The 11274-nt window shown below is 43.5% G+C and overlaps 1 protein-coding gene across 1 annotated transcript; it reads left to right on the plus strand.

The window, feature by feature from the left end:
- Positions 1–625: 625 nt before the first annotated feature.
- On the plus strand, positions 626–10223 carry hapln1a (hyaluronan and proteoglycan link protein 1a; the record flags this gene model as incomplete). The annotated part of the gene is made up of 4 exons (XM_080531344.1): positions 626–731; positions 6820–7218; positions 9361–9663; positions 9934–10223. 4 exons carry the CDS (start codon positions 626–628, stop codon positions 10221–10223), a joined length of 1098 nt encoding a protein of 365 aa, XP_080387470.1.
- Positions 10224–11274: the final 1051 nt, after the last annotated feature.

Genomic DNA, 11274 nt, shown 5'->3' on the forward strand with positions numbered 1-11274 from the left:
CACAGGGACAACATAATGACTAACAAGTATTTCGATTAACATTTGGGATAAATGCATTTTTAATCATTTCTATACCTACGTATATGGGCAATGTGTGCAATACCTTTTTTCTGTGGACTAATCTCTTGAGGGTTTTACATTAAGTCAGTAATTGGGGGACATCCTGAGGGCAGCCCTCAGTTTTATTGAAAATGTGTCTCTGTTCCGAGGGGAGACCAACGTGAATGAACGTATGGGGGGTCGGGGGGGGGGGGGGGGGGGGGGTTAATAAATTAAGTGGCTGAGGGAAGCCTCTATGTGGCTGTGTAGGGTGATGGGCTTTGAGGGGAGGGGGAGTGGTCTCAGCCATGTTAGGCTTCAATAAAAGGCACTTGTGTGGACCTCTGAGGAGCCCAAACTTTCCAGTAGCACCACCGACGGCTGCTAGACCAGGGTTACCAACACCACATCAAAGAGAGGAAAGAGAGAAGAAGAGAAGAAAGAAAGAAAATAAACAAACAAAAGAACTCTCTTGCTTCTCTTACCTTTGTTACCTTTATAATTGAGTGCAATTTTTCTTTTTTCCTTTTTTTTTTGCATATCCAGTCAAAGAGGCCCCTTGGTGTGACAAAAAAAGAAAGAGAAAATGATCACTCTGCTTTGCACCGCTTTCCTTTCCCTGACCCTGACCAGAAGTGTGTATGGTGAGGTCAACGGCACTGCTAACAGCACTGCTTCTCCTGTCGAATCAGGTAAGATGGAAATTGTGTGTGTGTGTGTGTGTGTGTGTGTGTGCTTTTGCAAGCATGCATGTGTGTGTGTGTGTGTGTGTGTGTGTGTGTGTGTGAGAGAGAGAGAGAGGCAGAGAGAGTTTGTGTGTCTTCTCCCTACATGTGTAGGTGCTCTGTGTAAGTGTATAAATGCACTGTGCAAATGTGTACGTGCAAATGTGTACGTGCACTTGTGTAAGCGTGTGCACGTGTGTGCATGGCATTCTTGTATGGGACCTTAGTAAAGTGGTACCACAGACTTATGTAACAGCAGGGTCATTGTAGTGGTTAGCAATGGAACCCTCTCTGGGGTACCATACAGAGTGTGTCTCACCATTGACTCACTGGCTTACTGCATATGGGGCACCACTGACTGGGAATCAATCATCCGTTTCCTCACAGAGGCTCACTACCCACAGAAAATAATGTGGCCCAAACTACTGGTTTTACACAGCAAATGGGTCTTTGTTTGTTTCCATAGTAGCTCAACCTGGTCTATTTTTTCGTACTCAGATGTACATCTAGCATTGCCACCTTAACTATGTCTGTAGTTTTTTTTTCTTCTCCCTCACACTTAACTTTGGGTTTGGAGAAAAAGTGGACAAATATGAGGGGGAGCCCTGTTAGTTGGCACCACCAAGTTTCATTTCAAATTGCACCTGTATATTAAATAGACAGACATGTTATTGAAACGGCCAAATATGTCAAATTAAACTACTGAGAGAAATGGTTTAGCCAGCTTATGCCAATGTCCCATGTTTAAGTACAGAATGATATCAGATGTCATTTTCCAGTCCTGTGTAAGCTGACTCTGAAGATTTTAGAGTCTGGATGTGTAAGCTCCATCAACATAGGGGGATACTTCATGTCTATTGGGAAATGCAGGCTTTAGAGTCTGTGCATGAGATGGCGTGCTCCTGTTTAGTCTACTCCTGTGGGCTGGTAATGATGTCAGAGGTGTATGATGTATGTGTATGTGTGTGTGTATGTGTGTGTGTGTGTGTGTGTGTGTGTGTGTGTGTATCCAGCCCCATGATGTCAGAGCCTTGGCTCCGGCCGGCACCCAGCCCTGTAGCGCCATACAGTAGATCTTTATGTTCTCCATAGTGGGATGTCTTAATGTATGCCTATGCCAGGGGCGTTGCCTGCTCCACTGACTCGCCCAGACCCTCTGAGCATTTGGAAATCCTCTGTGGTACATGCAGTCTGACAGGAATGGAGTTAAGATTAACGGCCCCAACAAAATGTATAGAGCCCTGTGCTGAACTCTGTCCAAATGACTCTGCCTTTCCCTCTGAGGTAATGGTCTGTTAACTGTGGCTTTCTTGGGCTGGGACTTAGGCTGGGGGCTGGGGGCTGGGGGCTGGGGGCTGGGAGCTGGGAGCTAGGGGCTAGGGGCTGGGGGCGGGGGGGGGCTGGAGGCTGGGGGCTGGGGGCTGGGACTGAAACTGGGACTGGTGGGTGGGGCTGGGAGCTTAGGCTTGTTGGAAGGAGGTTAGCTTGGGAGGGGTATGGAGTTTGTTTTAGGAGAGGGCTGTAGCGTTGCTATGGTATATTTTATGATGTTTGAAGAGGAAGTTTAAGACGTTTATAAGACCAAGGCAACAGCCAAGGCGTCACACTGACATCAAAATACCTTTCCCAGAGTGTGTGTGTGTGTGTGTGTGTGTGTGTGCGTGTGTGTGTAGGTGTGTGCCTGGTTGGTCACAGCTGTGCCTATTAACTCCATCTCCATGTTGACTGTGTCTGTGTGTACTGTATATTATATACAAAAGTGTGTGTGAGTGTGTGTGTGGTTGTGTGTGTGAATGCATGTGCGTGTGTGTGTGTAGGAGTGTGCCTGGTTGGTCACAGCTGTGCCTATTAACTCCATCTCCATGTTGACTGTGTCTGTGTGTACTGTACATTATATACACAAGTGTGTGTGTGTGTGTGTGTGTGTGTGTGTGTGTGTGTGTATGTGTGTGTGTGTGTGTGTGTGTGTGTGTGTGTGTGTGTGTGTGTGTGTGTGTGTGTGTGTAGGTGTGTGCCTGGCTGGTCACAGCTGTACTTGTTAACTCCATCTCCATGTGTCAAGGCTGGCCCGTAGAGTTCTAGGATGTTGTAAGGAGAGCTTGTCTAGCTGGTGGGAGAGTGTGGGCGTGGCTTTCTACTGGACGATGACATACTTGCAGTTACAGCTGTGTAACATACTGTACCTTTTCCATTTGTATACTCCCTACAGATTCAGGCTTGGTAATTAGTGACACATTCATTAGTGTCTTCAACCTCTCGAACACCACAAGCAGGCAAACCCTAAACACAGGGTTAGGACAACATTTTTAAATGCCTGCAGACACAGAACATATACATACATGTTACATGGTTGAGTTTGGACCATTATGATGTGACTGTTAATTTATAACCCTGCCATAATATAGCTACTCTCTAAGACACAGCTGTTGTCAATTTGTCGTTAGTCAAACCTTTTAGAGAGAACTGTGTATGATCGTAAACATATCAGTAGATCTTGGCTGCCGATGTAAATGTTTTATTGTCAAACACATGTGTTCATTTACTTATTCTTCATTCTTTCATTCTCCCCCACACCCTTAAGAAAACATGTGGGGGGAGGGATGGTTTGGTGGTAATGGTTTAATTACCCGTTTGTATATTTTAAATCTGACAATTAGGGAAAAGCCTTGACCTTACCTAAAACAGTCTTGTATAAATAAGCTACGGCATGATGTATGACAGACCAAAAAAAACGTTGCTCTTTGCCCAGTGGTTAAACACATGTCAACACAAGCTGTCGCCTGACAATGATTGCAGTGTGCATCAGTTGGTTGGGGCCCACACACCCTCAAGGGTCCAGGGTCCTGGTCTGCTGATAACTGAGGTAGCAGGGAGTGAAAGAAAGCCAGTTTTCCCATCGGGTCTGATACAGAAACCAGACATTTCTGTATCCAAGGATCTACTAATGTATCTGTAATGTATAGTCTTTTTCTATAGTATCTCCTTTGATACTATCTCAACCATATCTGCATCCTGTTCTTGGATGTCTCATTTCGACCATGTAAATCCGTCCATTCTCCCAGAATTAGAAACCACAGTCAATGGCTCAAGAGCGCCGTACACTAGAACAATGAACAACCCGAGAGACAAGGAAGCTCTTTATTCTTACTCTCGTATGTTTGCTGAATACGAATCGGAAACGTTTAGGAGGCATAAATTCGAGAACAATGTCACATCTGGTGGGCGGGTGTGGAGCTGAACTGACGTCGTCTTGATTTAGCGTGGCCGGGCTCTTTTGATGAGCGATGGTGTCATTCTGCACTTTCGGTTTCCAATCAAACTTCAGTCGACAGGCCTCCCAAGTGTCGAATTTATGAGGTAGAGAGAGAGGGCGTGAGTCATAGGCATAGAGAGAGGATCTCTTCCAGCACTTTGTTCAACATGCAACACTGAACTTTTTATGAAAATCTTCTCGAACATTGTTTTAATTAGTAATATTAGTCAGAAGTAAGTATTTCTTATTTCAACCTTGTGAAAGTGTTTGTGGTACCTGTCTGGTCACCCTGCCCAGATGGAGGTGAGGGGTCTGTGTTGACAAGGAGGGGTTATGGGGGGGCGGGGGTTTCTGTTCATTAAACCACTCAGCAGTATAACTGCTGGCCATGCTATGAAGTCCAGCCACGTGTGCGTTCTGTGGGGGAATGGGGGGACATGGGGTAGGGGCTGGTGTGAGGGGTATGGGGAGATTTCAGGAAGGTAGGGGGAGGGGGTGGGGGGTGGGTGATGATTAGAGCGGAAGGCAGTGAACCTGGAGTGACTGGAAGTGCGTAATAGCACATATGGGAAAGGTTTTGCCAGTAGAAGAACAGGGGAATGGTTTTCCAGTCATGGCTTTGTTGTGGTTATACTGCTCTCCGAGTGAGGGTCCGCCAGTCCAGACAGCAGAACAGAGCTCCAGAGAGAGAATGAGAGAGAGACAGAGAGGGGGAGAGAGAAAGAGGGAGAGGCAGATTTAGGGCTAGATAGGCGTGAATTAAATACATCCAGAGAGAGAAAGACAGACAGAGAGAGAGAAGGGAGGGAGGGTGGAGGATGTTCTGTTCTTCAGAATACTCAATACTGCTAGGATGACTCTGGGGTCCCTACACAGTACTGACATATTTGATCTATGCCTCTGAATGGAGACTTTCCACTAGTTTGTTACAAAAGCCTTTCCGCTTTTTTATTACAAAAGTGCTCATGGTTTCTCTAGGCATGGTCTGCTCAGAACAATAGGTGATTCCCTGCTACATTTCACACACATATTTCCAAATGCACACTTAGTTCACATCTATATTACATTATGAGAACATTCTACAGACCAAGTATATGCCTCTGAGCTATATTTGCACGTCATTGAATTATAGCTGATGAGCTCTGATACAGTACAAAACCAAGGGTAAGATGAATGTTGCTGATATGTAGAGATTATTTTTCCCTGCGAGGCAGTTTTTTTTACAGTCAATCCAAATACATACAAATATAAATTGACATAGAGTTCTAAAAACTAAAAATAATTGGTGATCAGAGGCGGCTGCGCTGTCTGTCTACAGCCCTACTCACAGGTTTATTGGATGGGGCAGCACCTGCACCAGCACCAGTGGTGAGAACAAGTAAAAAAGTCAAGGGTCAAGTACATCCATCAGGTCCCATCTGGGCTAAGCTGTGCAGGAGAATGTTGCGTGGTGTCCTCCAATATATATGAGCCCCATCAAGTCCTAACAGGCCCGGGAGGTCAGGGAGATTGTGGGAACCGCATGTGGAGTGAGTAATAGGACCTATCCCTGTGAACTGAAGGGTGGCCTGGGTAGAAAGGAGGGATAGGGGGAGGGAGTGAGAGATGGAAAGAATGACTAAGGCCCATAACGTAAGCATAAAGGTATATAGTCCAAAGTTTTGGACATTCAATTGAATGAGAAAGTGTGTCCAAAAAGTGTGTCCAAACTTTTGACTGGTGCTGTATATATCTAGAAATATATACATATGTAAGTATTATTGTCACCTTTCTTTTGTTAAACCCCTGAATAGAACACTTTGTTTCCATGCCTTGGAGGGACGCCCAACTCGTGTTTCACACAAGTCAGCTGGAGCGGATGAAAGATAAACATTTAATCTCTGGGGCTAATGTGCAGAATAGCCTAGTGTTTGATAACTGCTGCCAGGGCTGGCGATGTTATCTATAGCACTGAACGGTATAGTTTGGTGAAATCCAGCTGTAGATGATTTGCTCGAGAGACAGGAAGACTGGCTAGTAACCAAAGCCTGAATCTAATCAGGCCTGCAGTGCCACTTTGATGCTAGGAGTGCACTCACCTCTGTAGAGAGAGTAGGGTGTGTGTGTGTGTATCCCTTCATAATTACACAGCCTAACGTAGTATAGTAATACCATCAATGTCATATTTGATCGCAACAAGTAATACTGCATGTTGCTTAAACCTTGGAGACAGGTGACCTTTATGCAGCTCCCTCTCCATTGAAACACATACAGGGACATAGAGTGCAGAGGTCTGTATTTTCACCTAAATCCAGAAAGATATGTGCAATTATTATGATAAAGATGGTGATAAATAACAATACCAAAATACACTGGCACACTTGCCACCTCTAACGACCGCATCATTGAGACTGCCTCATTCCCTTTACCTCACTTGCGACAAATAGAGGATCTCACAGTATGGTACTTTCACAGCAACAATCATAGCAATCATTATGATTGTTCATGCCCAAGACACAGGTCATTGTGGGGGAAATGGTAGAGTATAAAGCATTTTATAGGGGCATTTTTATGAGATAATTGTGTACTTTGCTGTATGTAAGCTTGCCAACCATACAGGCTAAACCACAGTTATTTGTGGTTAATCAATCTCAATTCTAGTACATTTGGATGTTCTCCTTAGAAATGATTTTACTTGTGTTACTCTGGACTGGAACCAGTCCAGGCATATCTTAACTGGCACCCAGAGCTTATTGCACATTTATTATTCTGCTGCCTCACTAACCACCTAACTTCTACCATCCTTCTCTCCCTGCCATTCAGAGACTGCCCTGGAGCTCGAGACTGCCCTGGAGCTCGACGTGCAGCCCCGGGTGTTAGCCAGCCTCGGTGGAAATGTAACCCTTCCTTGCCGGCTTCTCCGCGAGTCCGGCATGTCCTTCGGCAGCATGGGTATGAGGATCAAGTGGACCAAACTGTCTGCCGACGAGTCACAGGAGGAAGACGTGCTGGTGTCCATGGGCTTCCACAAGAAGAGCTACGGCAACTTTAATGGGCGTATCCAGCTGCTGGAGGCCGACCAGGACGACGCCTCATTGGTCATCTCCGACATCACCCAGGAAGACATGGGCAAGTTCCGGTGTGAGGTCATCGACGGCATGGACGACGTCATTCAGGATGTAATTTTGGAGGTGGAAGGTAGTGTTACTAGCCTCAGCGATGGTAAATCCTCTCTTTTTTTACTATCATGGTCATCTCAATCATCAGCTCAGCAATGGGCATCATCATCATCATCATCATCATCATCATCGTTGTCATCATCATCATCATCATCATCATCATCATTTCATCACATAGTCTCATATCATACTCATCACTGACTGTATTATTTTGTATGTATTTTGTATTCGTTATTCTGTTATTGCCATCTGGCAGATATTATTGTTTGGACACAGACCTAAGAAAAAGTTCTAACAGGCTTTCTTCACCTTGTTTTCAACACAATAGACAAAAAGCTTTTGTTAATTTACTCATTGTTGATATGATTCCATTCCGATCAAATTGGAGCGGAGTTGTACAGCAGTAAACTAACACACATTTCCCATCTGCTCAAATCCATCTCTACAATTAACCAAACATCCTACTTACACATTATATTTGCATAATCATGAAAGAAGTCTTGTTCTTCCTTTTTTCGATGTGACACAAATACATAGAGACTTTTAACTTTTTGCAGTTTTACATAATCTTGGTAAAACTGAGTCAGCCTAAAATGCATCCAGTGATATTACAAGTCCCCAGTTCTAACATCTGGGCTAAGCCCGCCCTAGTAGATTTGGCTCACAAGAGGGGGTTATAAAAGGGAAACGACAGAGAAAAGCTAGATCTTTAGCCATAATGAAAACAACCTGGCATAACTAGCCTCATGCTGTTTTGGATTTTCTCTCAATGTAATCAAGTCAAAATGTTCTCTTGATTAAGGCCGCATATCTGACAGTACATGATGTACTGTAGTTTGTACAGTAGTAGGTTAAACTGTATTTTCATCAGAGGCTTGCTATGGATGCTTAATGGCTCTGTTACAGGGGATGTTTTACATTGTTGGTCAAATAATCTAATCTCAGGTTCATTCAGTCCAAATAATGAGGGGAAAAAAAGAGTTGACATTTCAAAAGCTATAAAAGTTGAAATATCTATTCTGTGCCAGTTTGGGTGGAGGCCGGATCACTCGTAAAAACACCGGACAACAATAGAGGTGTGGACAACTGGAAAATGTTATGTCAGGGAACTACCATTGCAGAACGATGAACTTTTTTTTCTATCTTTTGGGGAACACAGCTGTCGAATAACATGATTCAACCCCCTAATGAATTATTGTGTATCCAACACCTGATATTCCATTTGGCGCACACAGTTCATCATTAGGGACCATATAGTATAAAACCTTCCTTTGTTGCAGCCAAGTAATTACAACATGACTAGCTTGTCTGGAATAGGGAGAAGAGTTCACACCTAGCTTGCATGAGATTTCTCATTCCCTGCTGTGGGACAGACACGAAATGTGTCTAGTTAGCAAAGTCTGGAGACGATGGCTCTTTTAACACTGACAAGTAGCCTAGCTGCTGGAAGGAAGTGATTAATCGGCTTACACTCACTGACACATACTAGCAGATCATATATCAGGATCTCGATCTTCAGGCTTTCTTTCACAATCACTGAGTGAGAACGAGACTTGGACGCATATGTGGCTATGTGAGACTATTTCAGCAAGCCTATTCCCTAATGATTAGAATGGTCTAGACTGAGAGACCACACATGTTCTGCATCCTACTGGATGGCTGTAACTATAAATCAGAGTAATAATTGAGTGTTATAAAGCATACACCATGAACATTTAAAATTAAAAAACTGCTAATATATTTTTTTACTGATATCTAATTTTTCTAAATGGTGCCACTGTTTTAAAAGGAAGAAAGGACTGTGAACAATATGTTTTTGAAATGCATTATTGTGTATTATGTTATTTGTACACCCATGCCTGTTTTTACGCTTAAATTCTACTTTGTTTATATTTTTTTGCACTTCGTTTTTTACAGTTACATTTTACTGTATGGACTTGTAATTGACATTGTAGAAAACGATTGTGGGTTTATATGCATACTGAGTTTATTATTATTATTACATGTGCAAAAAATAGAGAGATAAAAATAGAAAGCTATCTTTCCAAACTCGTCAACAAGGAACAAGTTATCTTCCAATAGTTTGTTTCATTTCAATAGTTAATTTCATGAGTGGGGCAGCCCTTCAGTCTCAGGGCTTAAGGTCACTGTGACATTAACTCTGACCTTCTTTAATCGTTCCCAGGGGTGGTGTTCCCTTACTCCCCACATCTGGGCCGCTACAACCTCAACTTCCCGGACGCCGAGAAGGCCTGTCAGGACCAGGCCTCCTCTGTAGCCAACTTTGACCAGCTCTACGAGGCCTGGAGGGCAGGTCTGGACTGGTGCAACGCCGGCTGGCTGAATGACGGCTCTGTGCAGTACCCCATCAACAACCCCCGTGGCCCTTGTGGTGGTACCAGCGCCGGGCCAGGCCTCAGGAACTACGGGCTACGTGACAAGTCCAAGAGCCTCTACGATGTCTTCTGTTTCACCTCCGGAGAGAAGGGTTAGTTTGTGTTTTGTGCTTATTACAGTAGTTGTATTTCAGCTGTTTGTGGAAGAGACGTAGTATGATTCACTATTCGAGTCATTCATGCAATGTTTTGCCCTTGCTGTAAGTTGATCAATGTATATCAATGTACATGTACATGTATATGAGTATGAATTAAATATAAAGATGGGCAGTTATTCTTCTCATTATTTTAGGAATGTCACATTTCAGATGTCTGCTCATCATATCTAACCCAGCTTGACACCTTCACGCTTCTTACTCTAGGCCGTTTCTATTGGCTGGTGCAGCCCCACAAACTGACCTTTGACCAGGCCGTGCTGGCGTGCCAGGACGACGGCTCCGAGATCGCCAAGGTGGGCCACATGTACTACGCCTGGAAGGTGCAAGGGTTTGACCGCTGCGACTCTGGCTGGCTGGCTGATGGCAGTGTCCGCTACCCTATCTCCAATCCCCGCAAGAACTGTAGCCCTACTGAGGCAGCCGTGCGCTTTGTGGGATTCCCCGACAAGAAGCACAAGCTCTACGGTGTCTACTGCTTCAAGGCCCAGCAGTAGTGGGGGGAAGGCCTTGGCTTGATAAGCCCAGAGTGTCAAACCTACATAACAACCACCAAAGAGAAAAAAACAACAACAAACCCATCAACATCAACAGCAATAAACGAAAGACACATGTTGGGACTTAACTCACATTAACTAGCATGAGCTCATTACATTACCAAAACTTTGATAACAGTTCTTACAATAAATACATACTGTAAAAGCTCATTTTCATATTACAATGATAAAAAAATGTCATATATTTTGTAATTATTAATCATTTTCAATAACTGTCCATTTATGTTATACAGACTGTTGGTCAAACCCAACAACTACAGCAGCAATTGTGACAGAGACAACAAGGTTTGGTTTGTCCTCCATAGATACTATGTGCGTGAAAGTGAGAGATTATTAAGAGCAGTTATGCTCCTGTCCAGTGGGTAACAGAGTACATTTGGAGTTGAAATCTATGATCTTTGACAGAAACCCATCACCCATAAACCTGGCCATTGTATAAACGGTACATTGCAGCTTATATGAAATGGCTAAAATGGCATCAACATGGATAACAATGAATCACAGAGGGTTGTTATTTGCAAGAACAATTCTACCCCAAACTTAATGATTGACAGAAAACAACCAAGAAAAAAGATAACCCTTGTCAGATCTCCCTCTCAAACTCAAGGGTATTTCACAGAGTTAGGTTAGCTAGCAAGCTAACTTTACTGTTCATCTTAAAACGATCAACCTAGATATTGTGTGTTTAGAATATTTAGAAAAGTTAGCTTGCTGACTAGAAGACCCTGTTCTTTGAAATACATCTTACAAGTGTTACTTATACTGTATGTATCTTTTCTCTTACCATAGGACCTAAAGCTTACCTACCCTCTTACTAACAATCCTGCAGAGTGCTTTTCAACTTTACAAACTGTGATCAAATCTTTTACATTTGTGATTAAGGCATACGACCTACAATGAATGTAGGTGTCCCTGACTGTCACCCATCCTTCATGAATAGCTGAGATTAGTAGATAATCAAAAGCCATAAAAAACAATAGTTTTAATGAAT

The sequence above is a fragment of the Nansenia antarctica genome (assembly GCF_963989245.1).
Source record: "Nansenia antarctica genome assembly, chromosome: 5".
Classification (NCBI taxonomy): Eukaryota; Metazoa; Chordata; class Actinopteri; order Argentiniformes; family Microstomatidae; genus Nansenia; species Nansenia antarctica.